The sequence below is a fragment of the Balaenoptera ricei genome, chromosome 9, assembly GCF_028023285.1.
Source record: "Balaenoptera ricei isolate mBalRic1 chromosome 9, mBalRic1.hap2, whole genome shotgun sequence".
Classification (NCBI taxonomy): Eukaryota; Metazoa; Chordata; class Mammalia; order Artiodactyla; family Balaenopteridae; genus Balaenoptera; species Balaenoptera ricei.
In genome coordinates, this window is record NC_082647.1 from 26,927,605 (window position 1) to 26,944,425 (window position 16,821).

At 32.1% G+C, this 16,821-nt stretch overlaps 1 protein-coding gene across 3 annotated transcripts in view; it reads left to right on the forward strand.

The window, feature by feature from the left end:
- The window catches only part of POT1 (protection of telomeres 1), an 88,992-nt gene that overhangs the window by 11,990 nt on the left and 60,181 nt on the right, over positions 1–16,821 (forward strand). For all 3 annotated transcript variants that reach the window (XM_059933473.1, XM_059933474.1, XM_059933475.1), the window contains 3 exons: positions 6,223–6,336; positions 7,143–7,190; positions 9,165–9,279. In XM_059933473.1, coding sequence (XP_059789456.1) covers positions 6,223–6,336; positions 7,143–7,190; positions 9,165–9,279 — 277 coding nt within the window. The remainder of the gene's footprint in view (positions 1–6,222; positions 6,337–7,142; positions 7,191–9,164; positions 9,280–16,821) is intronic.

The following is a 16,821-nucleotide window of genomic DNA, read 5'->3' on the forward strand; positions in this document are numbered from 1 at the left end:
AAAGGTGCCTTCTGCTTTTGAAATATATTTTAAATAGGTATTCATTAGAATAGAATAGAACTATACAACTAATTAGTACTTGTCAGATAATAGGATGTTGGTAATGGTAAGTCAAGTTTTCTCCTTTTAAAATATAATGGTGAGAAGTCTGAGGTCACAATTTAGTTTAAATTCTTTCTGCGTTTAAAATCACGAATGTTGATCATTTGGGAGGTCTAATTAGGCTATTTATTTTAGAGTTTATAGTATTAAGGTTAAAGATTGTTGCAAATCAAAGGTAAAACTTTTTGCATAAAAGAATGAATTTTTATTGTAGAGAGGTGGATGGACCTAGAGACTGTCATACAGAGTGAAGTAAGTCAGAAAGAGAAAAACAAATACCGTATGCTAACACATATATATGGAATCTAAATTTTAAAAAAATAAATTAATTTAAAAAAATTTTTTTAAGTAAATAAAAAAAAGAAAAAGAAAGAAAGAGAAAAAAAAAAAAGGTCAGAAGAACCTAGGGGCAAGACGGGAATAAAGATGCAGACCTGCTAGAGAATGGACTTGAGGATACGTGGAGGGGGAAGGGTAAGCTGGGACAAAGTGAGAGAGTGTCATTGACATATATACACTACCAAACGTAAAATAGATAGCTAGTGGGAAGCAGCCGCATGCACAGGGAGATCAGCTCGGTGCTTTGTGACCACCTAGAGTGGTGGGATAGGGAGGGTGAGAGGGAGGGAGACACAAGAGGGAGGAGATATGGGGATATATGTATATGTATAACTGATTCACTTTGTTATAAAGCAAAAACTAACCCAACATCCTAAAGCAGTTATACTATAATAATGATGTTAAAAAAATTTTTTTAATTAAAAAATAAAATAAATAAATAAATGTGGACATACACAGGGTAAAAAAAAAAAGAATGAATTTTTATAGCTTGATTCTTACACCATTCTTCTTTGTCACTTGTTTCCTTAAGATTAATTCTGTATTTGAATACAGCAATCCTACAACATCTTTGCTTTGCTAGATTAATGGTACATTTTGTGGGAATACAAATGGTCTAATTGAAATTCCCTCCATCTGAGGCATTTTTTTCAGTTTTAACTTTCATTTCAAGAAAGTTTGAACATTAATATGTAGATATAAAATAGGAAAGACTTTTCCAAAGTATTTTAAAAGTTTAAAAAAAGGTTTTATCACAAAACTGTCAAAGTTACAGACATTTGTTAATACGTTTTTTCCCATTCCTGTAAGATTTAGTTCTGAAAGAGGAGGTAGAGTAGTACCTACCATGGAAGTCAGGAGATCTGGGTTCTTGTCTTAGTCTACAACTAATTAGCTGTGTGTGACCTTAAACTGCTCATTTATTCTCTCTGGCCCTTATTTTCTTATCTGAAAGATGAAGGTGTTTGATTACACGATCTCTAAGGTCCTTCACAATTCTAAAATGCCAAGATTCTATGAAGTAAGTTTTGTAGTAGTTGTATAGTTTGTGTTAAAATTTAATGAAGGTATATTTTATGTAATGTGTGTGTGGTGTGTGTTTGTGTGTGTACATTCATATATTTAGGTATTCACTGAGTTGTCTAAACACTTGTTGAATGTTTTTTGTCTTCTATGCTCCATGTCAGAGACATTTTAACTGAATAAGACAGTTATGGACCTTGCCTTCGTGGAATAGTTTTCAATGGAGAAGAGTGGAATTAAACAACTGTTATGTAATTAATTATTTTATCCAGATATGATAGGTACTAAGAAGACTGAGTAGCAGAATGAGAAAAATAGCAGAAAGAATGAACATAGGGGTATTGGGAGAGTAGATAAGTAAGAGAAAACAGCATATACAGAGGCCCTGAGTGAGGATCCTGGAATGCTAAGGAATTATGGTAAGGCAGAGTTCCAGAGTGAGTCACACGAAATGCGGCTGGTGAGCTGGTTGGGCATCAGATCATAAAATGATTTGTAGACCATTTAAAGATTTTGGTTTTTATGCTAATATTACATATATTACTTCCAATTATGTCCTTGGTGTTACATGATCCAATAAGTGCTAATACCCATGAAATACATTTTTTATGTTAAAGAAACATTTTCTGTCAATCACTGCACTATCAATGACATAAGGTCCCTGGTTTTTCCCTGTACCCTTTCACTCTTTAACAGTGTTTTAAGATGTGATAACCTAACAATATTTGCAAGGTCAGTATAGTAAAAATTAATGCCTGTTAAAGTCAGATAAGTTTTTCTTTTTGGATTGTCAACTGTTTCATATTTTCTTTGCCCTTTTCCTGCTCAGTGATGACTTGAGAATTTTTAGTATATTATCCATTAAAAATTAGCAAATTAATACACTGGTTTTGTGATTTACATTTTTGTTACCTATTGGTTTGCTTCCTATTTCACCACTGATTGTGTTCCTCATTAGGAGATATTAGCATGTAAAAACCATGGTTGTTTATATGCAAGTAAGTTGTCTGATTTTTTTTTTTCCTTTTAATTGTTCATTTTTAAAGAACACTTAAGTTAAAAAGACCCGTACTGATTTCATTCATTTTCTCTGCGACTCTTTTGCGGTAGAAATAGTCCTGTTGGCTACCCTGAAAATTGTTTAATGATGAGGGCTCAATCTATGTAAGGCACTGTGACAAAAGGGAAATGACTGCTTTGCTGATATCTGAGTATGCTGAGTTATTTCAAAGATTTCATTTCAAATGTGTTTTCACTTTTATAACCTTGATGCAAAGATAGCAATTAAAACCTTATCATTTTTAGTAGCAGGGTTATGCTTCTCAAGCTGCTTTTCTAATACTGTTTTCAGCAGACTGAGATAGGCATCTACTCTGACATATCAGAATACTGTAGTCTCACCACTGAACTGTGTAATTCCCATTCTTGTTTGAATGGCTTCAGTATGCTATGCTCTTCTCAGAAACTTAGAACAATGCGTATTAAATCTCATTTTCACCTCAATCTAATGAGTGTTTATACGAACTAAAACAGCCTATTATATATTTATGTTTCTTATCCTCTGTGTATTTGAATTAATTTGAAAGTCATTATGATTAATAAATTCATGGGACATGAATCCTAAGCCATTTATTTTTAGATCTGTATTTCAGTTTCTACCAGTGTTGATTAATTTATTCAACAGATATTTGTTGACCACTGATTATGAACAGAAGCCTCCACTAGTCACTTGTGTGGGATATTCAGATGGATAAGACATTCTTAGTCCCAAGGATCTTACAGAGTTTTAAGGGCAGTAAAAACATTAAGAAAGTTTATAACACACAACATGAAAAATATTGAAATGTGGCATAGGAGAGTTCAGAGGAAGGAAGAATTATTTTTCCTTCTTCCTTCTTTGGGGTACAAGTTAAGCTAAACCTCACAGGGAAGAAGCATTTACAGCCCAGATTTTAAAAGATAGGTACTCAGAAAATGCAAAAAATGTATGAGGAAAAACATTGGGTATATAAGAGAATCTGATTTATTTTGTATTGAATGGAAGTATAGGGAGATAAAGCAGGCAAAGTAAGTTGGGATGAGATCACTGAGAGCCTTCAATGCAATTTATATGTGTAAATTAAATGTAAATTCATGTTTATAAATATAAATTGGGGAGGGATAAATTGGGAGTTTGGGATGGATATATACCCACTACTATATATAAAATAGATAACTAATAAGCACCTACTGTATAGCACAGGGAACTCTACTCAATACTCTGTAATGGCATATATGGGGAAAGAATCTAAAAAAGAGTGGATATATGTATATGTATAACTGATTCACTTTGCTGTACACCTGAAACTAACACAACATTGTAAATCAACTATACTCCAATAAAAATTAAAAGTAAAATTACATTAAATTAAATTTAAAAAATAAATCATAAATATAATAAATTGAACATTTATTTTTCTTTTTTTATAGCTTTATTGTGTAGCTTAAAATTTTTTTAAATAACTATATTTTATTTTATTTTTTTTGAATTTTTTAGTTTTACTGATTTTTTTATACATCAGGTTCTTATTATCTATTTTATACATATTAGTGTATATATGTCAATCCCAATCTCCCAATTCATCACACTACCACCACCCTCTGCCGCCACTTTCCCCCCTTGGTGTCCATACGTTTGTTCTCTACATCTGTGTCTCTATTTCTGCCCTGCAAACTGGTTCATCTGTACCATTTTTCTAGGTTCCACATATATGCGTTAATATACGATATTTGTTTTTCTCTTTCTGACTTACTTCACTCTGTAGGACAGTCTCTAGATCCATCCACGCCTCTACAAATGACCCAATTTCCTTTTTATGGCTGAGTAATATTCCATTGTATATATGTACCACATCTTCTTTATCCATTCGTCTGTCGACAGGCATTTAGGTTCTTAAAGAGTATTTTTGGTTCTTATTTCCGTTTTGTCGATTGTATGCTAGAGGAAAAGTTGTAACTTTTTACTGAGTTGTGTTGCTAATGTTAGAATAGACTTTTGAACATTTTTTATTATGAATACTGATGTCTTGCTTTTAATGATTTATTCTCTTTATTTAAAAATGTTTTCTCCATCATAAAAGAAATACTTTTATTCTTTAAAAGTTTGGTTTATACAGAAAAATTGAAAAATATGCATTTCTTCCCCTAACACTTGCATTTAGTGTATATCTTTCCGTATATTTATGTTTAAGACATTTTAAAGTAAAATAGAAAATAACATGAGATAGGTTATTTTTTGTATTTTGAAGAGAATTTAGAACTGACAGACCAATGATTTCCCTACTTCTATTTATTTTCCTGTGTTAGTTTGATTAAACAACTTTACATCTTTGACTAAAATCTTAAGTTTTCATTTAAATCAGAATATACTGTTCAAAGGTAAATTGGAAAAACTGCATATTTTTCAGTTATAAAAGTAATTTATTCCAGAAGCACTCTTGCTCTTTATTTTATTCCCCTTTAAAACTGCCTAAACAATGGTACCAACAGAAAATCTTCAGTGGGAAGGAAAATTTTCTCCCACTTAACTGTGAAGAATTGTGTTTATTTAGCATTAACAGCACAGACACAATTATGTTTGCAGTCTCACCTGAAGAAAATAAAATGCAGAAATTTGCAGAGCTAAAATATCTGGATAGGGCCAGAGATTTTAGAAAGGCAATTTATGATCCTTCCTTCAATTCACAGGTAGTTTATGGAGGGCCTAGTTTGTGCCAAGCCCTGTAAATACAAAGCAGAATAAGACATGACCCTTGTCTTCAAGGTGCTTACAGCCTAATTAATGGATCTAAATAGAGAATCCTGGGGGTTGACACCACACTCTTATATGTGCAAAATAAAAATCAGTAATGCAGAAGACTTCCATTTGGTAGAAATTACGATTATTGAAGGAAGCTGACTAAAGTAAAGCCCAGGAATTTCTGTTTATCTTAAGGTTTTGGTGTTAAAATTAGAGGAGTAAGATAATAATATGTGTGTGTGTGTGTGTGTGTGTGTGTGTGTGTATAGATAGATAGATAGATAGATAGATATAGATATATACATAAAATACAGCAAGACAGGACTCACTAAGTGTGGATGTTCCAGTATTTGGAAAATAAAAGGGAGATTTAACTAAAGAATGAGAGAGGCAGGAATAAATGGAGATTGGCTTCTTCTTCTTCTTATAAACCTACGTGGAAAGAGAATATCTTTGTTCTTATTAGTGTATAAATGGAAATGTCTTATTTATGTCTCGTACCCTGGATCTTTATGCTCATGTTAGTTTTATAACAATATGGAGTTCTTGCACTAATGACATGTCTTCCTCAATGTAATCTCTCAGAGATTTAGTTTCATTTAATTTCCATTCTTAATACTGTTGGCTCATCACTGTCTCTTCGTTGTGTTTATTCATGCACACTTATTCACATAAATTGAGATAAACATTGATTTTTGAAGCCCTACTAGATAAATAAAAATTTCTAAGTGATTTAGGTAGTGTTTTCCTGGTCCATTAAGAGGAGCGCTGTACTTATCTATGGCTACATTGCTGATACCCTTTTGTAGGAGGTGGTAGTCTCAATCTTATATTCAGAAAGTATTAAACAAGTTTAGGCTAACCAGCTTTTGATTTTATAGAAATGATTCCTCTTTTTACATAGTAATAAAAATAAGAATCTCTATGGCATTCAGAATTATGGTATTTTGATGATTTTAAAATTATTTTTTTCTATATAGGACACCATTGCAGTGGCCGGATTTGTTATTTTGTCAGCATCTTCATCTACAAGCAGAGATGGTAAACTTTGCTTATTTTTGAAAGCATCTGAGGACTTCAAATCAACTGTTTATGTAAGTGTGCAACTTTTTAGTCTCTAATTATATTGTAGTTTTAATGAGCTAAAGTAATGGAATAGAAGTAGTATTTCTGTGTATCTGCAGATAAACTACTTAGTCTGACTGAATTATTGTAATTAAATATTTTAAGTTTAAAAAATAAAAATCCTTTTCGTGGCTTTATATTTAGAATGATTCCAGGTAGCAGAGAAGGATCCCTTAAAGATAGGTATTTGTTACTGAAATTCTTAAAGCTTCACGGACACTCTAAACCTGATCAATATATTCTTTGCAGTTATACTGTCATCCTCTTTTGATGGTCTGCTTGATTTTATCTTAAATTGATCAGGTGCCCCTTTTTAGGTAAAACTGATTTCCTCCTATTTCATTCTTTATGAAGGTCTTCATCCTCTCCCTCTCACTTCACCACCCCCCGCCCCCTCCCCACACACACACACACAAACACACACACACTTTTGGAGACTACCTGTTTGGTCAAGGCTGTCAGGTGGAGAAGTAGGGTTGGGTCAAGCTATGTGCCTGCAGACCAACATCTGCCTGTTTTGTTTTGTTTTGTTTTGTTTTTTTGTCTGAACAGGGCATTTTATGGGCCAGGTTGTGGTTCTATGATATTAAAATTAGTGAATTAAACTGAATCTTAGCTTAGACAACTTTGTACCTGCACTCTTAATTTGTAAGCTATAACTTTATGCCATTCTGTGAACTGGAATATTATAAAGTGTGTAGCTTTACTACAATTAAAGGTCTGTAATCACATTGGACATGTCTGTATACAAATAAGTCCTCTCTTTTTTTTTCAGGTTTATGTTAAATCCGTAAGAGATTTTTCTACAGAATCAATGTCTTTGGTAAGATGGTATTCATTTTAATTTAGAAATGTACACCCCCCACACACATACATATATGTATTTGATCCACTTTATAGACTGATTTTGAAATAGTATCAATACAGTGGGAAAACATAATCTCTACTTTTTTGGTATATAATGATATTACATTTGAGTTATATATTTGCTTAGTAATTAATACCTGGTTCATCTGTTGTTTGGAATATTTGCTGATAATTTGCAGATGTTACGTACACAAGAAAATTAAAATGAAAAAGAAGTTTTATCGTGTGAAGACACTGGGATTTTTACTCCTTTTAAATCTTAGGCAAATTCATTTCTTTTGCTCTTCATCGGCTTATATTTAAACAGATTATTAAGTGCTGAATTGTGATTTGACAAATTATGTAATTTTAAGTAAAGAATTTTATTTTTTGATACATTTTGCTTTTTCTTTTAAATCATATTTTCAATATTTTATAAAATTTTGTCATCTCATAGCAATGGGAAGGTTCCCATTTTTAAAGGTGAGCTACTTGTAGCTGAGTGAAACTGGAAAGAAGGTAATATGTTGATAAAGTTTAGTTATGGCACATGGGCTCCTTAGTTGCACAGGCAGGTTCCTTAGTTGTGGCACATGGGCTCCTTAGTTGCGACCCGTGGGCTCCTTAAAATAAATTTTATGTTCTACCTGTGTTCTTAAACCTTTAGTTTCTATTGGACAGAGTTCAAGGACTTTGCTTCTAGTTGACAGTGACTACAGGATACAGGTTTTAAATTCTGAATACTACCATAATAGTATAACTTAAATTTGTTATTTAGGGTAACTGTAACCAATAAAAGTATTGATGTACTTTTTAAAAAATATGAATTAACTCTGATATTAGTGTTTTTCAAAATTGTTATAGATAGGTCAACTTCAAATATTTTATACATCCATGCACTTGTAGTAAGGCAGAAGTAAATGAGAGAGCCTCTGAACTTGGCAAAAATGTTTTTTCAGGAAGCTCAGGTATTCTGAACTATTAGAATATAACCTAGCTGCTCTGCACACATATACTGACTTATTTACATTGAGAGCCAAATTACAATCAAGATGTTGATTGCTGGTTGTGAATTAACAAGTACATTACTTGGAAGACCATAATGGTTAGGGTCATTGAGCTGTGCTGGCCTTCCCATTCATCTCCACATTAGGGAGATATTTGTTAAGATAATATATTGGATCCAGTTAGTCTGTCAGCTGAATACCTGTTGTCTCTATTCTGTCCCATATGCTGACCATCGTTTTTCTTTCATTACTTTTTTTTAATATCATGGTTTGATGAGATTTCTAAGCAAGCCCTACCCTTGTGTTTGGCCTGAGGGATCAGCTTCCTTGAAAAAACCGATTCATTTTGATTTGATTTTTAAAATTTTAACTCTTAGTGTGATAGGTAACCTTATTTCCAATTGGGAGTGAAGTGGGTGGGTGATGGGGCCAGATGTCTGAACCCTTTTCAGGATTGTTTGACTAACATCAGACATTCTTCTGAAATCACTTCCCCTTTTCTTTCCAAACTTCTGTACAGTTATTTCAGAAAATCTTTTTTCTTTTATTACCATTTTTAATGTCTTTATATCATTTATAATCAAAATCTGGCTTTATTTAGGCCTTATTAAAACCTTCATAGCAGTATAGGAAAAAAAAATAAATATATGCCACAAGTTTTGAAGTGATATTAGTTAAGGTTAAAAACCAGAACAAAAGTCTCTTAAACTGCATTTTTTAGAGTTGTGTACAAATTACACCATTTATAATCAAAGTTATTTATATGAAAAACTAGATGGTTTATATAGCAACCTTTATAAGCTGTGCATTTCCCCTTTTTTCAGGCTACAGCCTCTTTTTAGACACTTAGAAGGAAAAAATGCAGATCAGTTTACTAACTTACAAATTTGATCTTACAAATAAGATCTAAAATCTTAATACTTTTATTCACTGTCTTTCTTTAGGTTCCAGCCACACATTATGTATATACACCCCTGAATCAACTTAAGAGTGGCATGATTGTCAATGTCTATGGTGTTGTGAAGTTCTTTAAGCCTCCATATCTGAGCAAAGGAACTGGTAGGTATTATTAAAATTGGTCAAGATTTTAATGGGCTGGAACTGTTTTATTGGTTCGGGAACACAGCTCCTTCAGTACTCTAAGTCTTAGAAACTTAATTGTGATTTATAATTGTCAAACAATACTGATGCAAATTTTCTGGCCATTTTTATTTATAAAATAAGTATAGTCTATAAGTTCTAGAGAATAAATGAAGAAAAGAATGCTAAGCAGCAACATGACAGCATATGAAAGTATAAAATAGCCTATGAAAGTATAGAATAAGCTAGAAAAGGTAAATATATAGACACGTGCAGAATGTGTGATGCTGTAATGATGTTATGTAAATCATTTTAATTCTTGTATAGAAGTTAAAAGGCAAAAGTATAAAAAAGAGCTATGTAAACATATGTTAGTGGTTACAACATAAAAAGATGTAAATTGTGACATCGGTAACATAAAGTATTTGTTGGGGGAGGGGAGTAAAAGTGTAGAGCTTTTGTATATGATAGAAATTTATTTTTTATCAGTTTAAGATAGTTATAACTGTAAGATGTTTTATGTAAATTTTGTGGTAACCAAAAAGAAAATACTTACGGAAGATACACAAAAGAAAATGAGAAAGGAATCAGAGTAGGTCACGACAAAAAAAAAATCAGTGAAACACAAAGGAAGACCATAAGAGAGGAAACAAGGGACAAAAGAGCTACAAGGCAGACAGAAAAGAATTAACAAAATGGCAAGAGTAAGTTCTTCCCTATCAGTTGTTACTTTAAATGTAAAAGGATTAAACATCCCAGTCAAAAGACATAGTACTTGGGTTGTTTTTAAAGATAATTAAGGAGATATAACCTATTCTATATAAAAATGTAAGCTTTTAAACAGACTAACATGTAAAAGAATGAATCAAAAAAACATGGATTTCAGCTTTCTGAGAGTTAACGTAGTTTGAACAGACAGGCACTTTCACCTTGGTTTAATTTAGTTCAACGAAATTTAATGTTTATTGCTCTGTTTAGTCTAATTTGAAACAACATTTGTAAAAGGCATCATTATTTTATGTATCATTAAGAAAAGCTATGCTTCACTGTCAATTGTAAGATATAACCATATTTTAGAGATGTTAAAAATGTGAAACACTGGTCTTGTTGATGAAATACTGTATCGACTGTATGCCTGCCAGCTGCTGTGGCTCATGCTGGGAACACAAAGATGTTCTCAGTGAGTTAATATTTTTAAAAGATTTAATTTATTAAATTATATATATGCAAATTTTATTGTGGTATGAGCTCTAAGTTTACTCCTTGGTGGGGTGGATGGGGGAAAAAAAGTCTCATTTTCATGTGGTCAGCATTTTTTTTTAGTGTGTGTTTTAAAATTTTATTTTGAGCATTATTTGATTTTTTTTTACATTATGAAATATATCAAACATACAGAAAATAATTAAATGACCCCTATATTATATTTACTGGGAAGATTTTACCATATTTGCTTCAGGTTTTTAAATTTTTATTTATTTATTTTTAACTTTTATTGGAGTATAGTTGACAGAATATTTTGTTAATGTGTAAAGTCAAGACTTAGCTTATGTGAAAGTGACTATGTGAAGACTATTGAGTCTAGAGATGAGAAGTTTGAAATAGGTGGTAGCTAAGTCTGAAGACCGCAAAAGGATGTTTTATTGAAAACCCTGATTTCTGTTGTTTCAGCAGGAGGGGAAGAATTAAACATTAAGGTTGAAGCAGAGAAATTTTGTTTGAATTTCTCAAATATTTTCATTCAACTTTACTTTTTTGCAAAGTCTACTTTCCACACCCCATCATGCCATTCAACATACGTATGAATACTTTCACCTTAGTAGTTTCTTCTCATCATCGAATTTTTTTCCCCTGAATTTTACATTGCCCATTCTGTGAATTCCTTGTAGAGGTGTAATCACTGCAGTCCTCTTCCAGTTGCCAGTGTTATCTGGCTGGCTTTAATAGGCCTGCCAAATTTAGGAATAAGCTACAATACTGGTAATAATGTTCATCTAACTTGGTAGAAGATATAACTTTAAAACTTTTTGCACTTGGTATGGTTCAAATGCTTATCATTGAAAGTTTTTAGTAAATTAATCAGCAAATACATTATTTTAAAAAATAACATGAAATGAAAGTATTGTAGAGTAAAATGATAGCTGTTTTTAAAACAGCTATGATGACTCAATTTTAGTTTGTTATTAGATAGCATAATCATTTTCTTCTGACAATGTTATTAAATCATGTGTATATAATGAAAGCATTGGGAAACTGTAGTATTTATTGTATATTCTATGCATCCTATATCTCTCAGATATGTTTATAGTTAGATCCAGTCCCTTACTAAAAAAATTCATGAGTAGTAATAAGCCAACTTTTATTATAAAGATAATATGTTTCTCTGTTTCTTCTGAGATACTAAATTAAAATGAATGTCATCAATTTTTTCTGAATATATTCATTGAAACTCTAAAATGTGTTTGAAGACACAGTGAGATGTCGTTACTACTACCAAGATGGTAATATTTTAAAACTATCTGTCTTATAATTTTAGTTACACTCACATTTTTTTTCTGTTGATAGAATTTATCCTTCAACATGCTGCAGGAGAGTCAGACAAATAACACTGATTTTCGTGTTCAGGAAAGAATCAACTTCATTAGTATTACCACTGAGAAGTACTAGAATAAATGTACAGGAGTAAGCCACAGCTGAGCCTTTTTTGTACTATATAAAGCAACATTATTTCACAAATACAGGGCCACAACCTAAATATTACATCTTGATGTACATAATAGTTATGTGTAGGAAAATTACCTTTATGCAACTCAAATTTAGATAGATGGAAAAAAGTTTATTCTCTTATATACCATTAGCTAGAATTTTTCATTAAATTTCATTTTATAAATGTTAAATTCAATGCAGTAGAAGCAATTTGGTGCAATTTAGCATCCTTACTTCTTGACTAAAATTTTTCTTGAGGACTTTCCTCTCATCCTCTGTAATAATGATTACACATGACCTGTAGCATACTGCTATCTTATTTCTGTAGCAAATGCTTTATTTCCCAAGCTTTATCTGCAGTCTTGGAGGAGTTGTAGCTTTTATTCTTACAGAAGTCTATCAGTCCTGTTTTTAAAAGGACTGTCGATGCTCACATTCTTACTCATTTGTGATAAGATTCATCATGAAAACTGAGAATTTCTCAAGGATTATGGAAACAGCATATATTAAAAGATCATCGTATCATCAAAATTGATTTTGATCATGACTCAGCAGGGATACATAATATGGCCTTTTTCATATAGGAAGACAAGGTTATTGCCACATTCTTGGGATTTTGAGATTTTATAGCATTTATCTTCTCTGAAAGCCTTACAGTTACTTTTGCTTTGAAGACCTGGGTAGGTAGAGCTACGTAGGCAGTGTTTTGCCCTGCACAGATAACATTGGGCATTTTTCTTAGATAACACGTATAAAGGAGTTTAATTTTAGCTTTGTCTCAGATTTTAAGAAGTAGCTTAATTTTTTTTTTAAACTTGAGACACCTTTACTCTGTTATTGTCTGTTCTTGCTAAATAAGGTAAGTAGAGGCAGGCCATAAAACATATCCATCCAGACTTGTTAATAGTATGTGGTCCTGCTTGCTTGGTTAATATCATAATGCCTGCTCACTCTGAGCAAATGGGAAGAGTAGAGAGAACCCTGTTTGTGCTTATTCTTCCTAATATTTGAGTCCAGAGGAAGGAAGAGAATAGCCAGAGTATTCATATCATCAGTTTTTACTGTTCACTTCTTTTTTAATTTTCTTCTCTGTCCAACTTTGAGACCCTAGAGGTCTCAGCCTTTTCGTGTCACATAATGTGGCACATCACCTGTGGCTCCCTAGCTTTCTTTCCTCAGGAATGCTTTATGTTGCTAAACTATTTTCACACCTCCTCCCATCAAAAATTCTCAATATTAGAAAAGCAGCTTGGTTAAACTGAACAGTTTTGGGTGTTACAGTGTTTCTACAAGCAGACTTCTGCTATTCAGTTTCTTAGAAAAAGGACACCTGTTTTAGCTACTTACTGAGCATTATAATCAAATTACTAAAATTGTATCCAAAACATTGGATTTCTAAGAGCCCCTATCTGTTTACCTTACTTTTAGCTCTTAGGATAGAGTGCTAGGATATAGAGCCCTAGGATTTTTTCTTTTCATGTTCTGTTAAACATTCCAGCTAACTCTGGATTACTAATTTTGGCTGTGTGAAAATACTGTACTTATGAGAATGACTTGCCATTTATGCATTAATGTTATGTAGCATAATTGTTTGAATATTTTTGTTTTGCCTGAGTAATATTGGTTGCCTATTAATGATTATGTAGTTAGTGTCTTTTAATTTCTTAAAGTATAATAATTAACTCCCACATATTCCACATTAAAATGGTTGAAAAAGAATTTATTAATTACTGAATGATTAATGACTTATTGGTACTCCATAAGATCCAGGAGCCTTTCTGATTCATCAAAGGGAGATTAAAACATCTAGTACAACATAAAATTGTATGTAACATTTAATTATATTTTTTATTTTTTAAAATTGATAACACATCTTTAGAATTTTTGACCCTTTTGTAGTCCTACACCTTTCTGAAAATATGATGACAGTTATAGAGCCTGTCCTAGAAAAATTCACATGCATGCTTAAAGACTTAAATATACAATATCAACGTTCATTCCCTGCTGCCTCTGAGCCTCAGATTGCAAAATCCTGATCTGTGGTATGTTCATACTCACTTATTTGACTATTCAGTTAATATCAAAACTACAACATACATTTTGGTTTAATGTATGGCATTTAAAACAAAATAAATAAATACACAGTTGCTTTTCAGTTTGCTCATTTGTTCATTTATTCAACAAACATTTATTGAGAACTTTCTATGTGCCAGTGTTATATTTTATAGACATGAGACATTCAAAGATTTATGTAATTGTTTCCACCCTCAAGAAATTAAAGTCTGTAGTTGAGCAGATAACCATTATAATACAATGATTATAATTATTCATGATTTCACTTTGATTTTAGTCTTTCCCCAATTTATAAAACTCTATTTGTCCATTTTATTGTTGACTATGTAAGGCAGAATCTTCGTTGTAAAATGTACCATGCTTTTTGAATGTGTATTTTAAAGTTGAATGATGGATTTACCTTTTACATAAGATGCAGGTTGTGGGCAGGCAGAGTTTTCCATTTCCCAAGAGCTAAAAAATGATAATATCTAGTTGAGTGAGGTAAGAATCTTCAGGCGCTTGGCTGTCTTGCTTTCAGGAATGGAGGGCATCCGGGACACAGCTAGTCATCACTTATCTCTTTAAGGATTTGGAAAGGTGAGCTCAGCCTCTCTTCAGCACTGTTTTCCAGCTATTCTGTCTGTGCCAGTAGGAAGTAGGTTTCCACTTGGAGAAAGAAGGTGAAGAAAGATCTTTCTTCCCCTGTCACTGAAACTTTGTATGGCTTGCTTTCTTATATTCAAGAATGACTTCTTTGATGAAGCTTGAGGCTTCTATCTGGCTTCCTATCCATATCCTAAGAATCTGTCTCTCATGACCTTTTCCTCTAAAAAATTATTAACCTGCTTATTTAGGATGTTACCCTTACGTTTCATGAGTTTTTTAATTTGAATTATTTTCATGAATCATAAAATCAGTACTGTTTTCCCATTTTTTCTTGACACTCGTGTTTTATTCTTTTATTCATTAAATTAAAAAATGTGTTTGCTAGCCTTGTGTAGCATTGTACTGTACTTAGTTGTTTTCTATAGACTCATAGATTGTTGTCCATAGATAAAATAACTCTCAGAGAGTTTACAAGTGAGGGAGACCCAAATGTAATCAGCTAGCCAATAGAAGGCACAGTTGTATGCTGTGACTAAAGGAATAAGCAAAGTGCTTTCCGAGTGGGAATGGAGAGATTAATGCTAACAGGAGAAAAGCTTCTAAGAGATGTAGCATTTTAGCTGAACTTTAAAGGGTAAATTGGATTTTGATAGATGAGGAAGAAGAGGCCAACATTCCAGAGTTTGAAAATAGCAACAAAAGTTGTCAGATTTATAATGAAAATGTGAACTAGTGCTGAAGCAGTTGACTTAAATATAGTTTTAAGCAATAGAATGTCAGCAATATATTGATGCATAATTTTATGCTCTTGTAGCAGTCTTTTTTTAGGGATCATTATTAAGGACCTATGATACTTTTGTGGTGTACATTTTGTTTATATTCTTCACACACACACACACTGTATTTTATTTTTACAAGAGATAAATCGACTGACACCAAGCATTGTACATGGATGACCACAACAAAAGCAACAATGATTGCAATTACCAAACATGAAACACACTCATACTATGTCATAGTATTGACATTCAGTCCAGTAATCCTCCACTGTAACAGCTCCTTTACTTTGCAGTGAAAATTGATTTGTATATTCTTTGCCTCTGAGTCCTTGTGGAATTTTTTTTTTTTTTTTTAAATTCAGACAGAAAGTCACAAAAATTATACTCATCCTCATCAGTTCACTCAGTCCCATGTAATTAATTTTTTTTTTTCATCTTGATCTTTTGTTAGCACTTTTATGAGTTCATCAGTTTTTCATTAGAGTTCTGAAAATGCTTATTCATTCAGTTCAGCAGTACAGTCCGTTACCAGAAACCTGTACTTGTCAGAGTCTTTTCCATGTATTTCTTGAAGATGAAACCCTTTTATAGGAACATATTTGCAAAATCATCAGAGTACACCCAGAACTGTCTGTAAATGACAAAAGACTTAAAAATGACCACGGTTAAAGATTTGATGACAGTTCATAATAATGCAGTTGACAAGAAAATTAGTTATTTCTGAGATATACATTTTAAAGTAATAAATAGGATTATTACTTATAACATTATACCAGAACATATAAGATTTTTAGAAATTTCATGTAATGTCTAAAACATTTATATTAACATATTTCCATACATATTTCCATACAAGTACAAATATAAGATTTTTAGAAATTTCATGTAATGTCTGAAACATTTATATTAACATATTTCCATACATATTTCCATACAAATACAAATATGATTTTTAGAAATTTCATGTAATGTCTGAAACATTTATATTAACATATTTCCATACATATTTCCATACAAATACAAATATAAGATTTTTAGAAATTTCATGTAATGTCTGAAACATTTATATTAACATGTTTCCATACAAATAACCCAATGAAAGTTTAGTATTAGTTGTTTTGTTTGTTTTTTTATACTGCAGGTTCTTATTAGGCATCAGTTTTATACACATCAGTGTATACATGTCAATCCCAATCGCCCAATTCAGCACCCCACCATCCCCACCCCACCGCAGTTTTCCCCCCTTGGTGTCCATATGTCCATTCTCTACATCTGTGTCTCAACTTCTGCCCTGCAAACTGGCTCATCTGTACCATTTTTCTAGGTTCCGCATACATGCATTAATATACGATATTTGTTTTTCTCTTTCTGACTTACT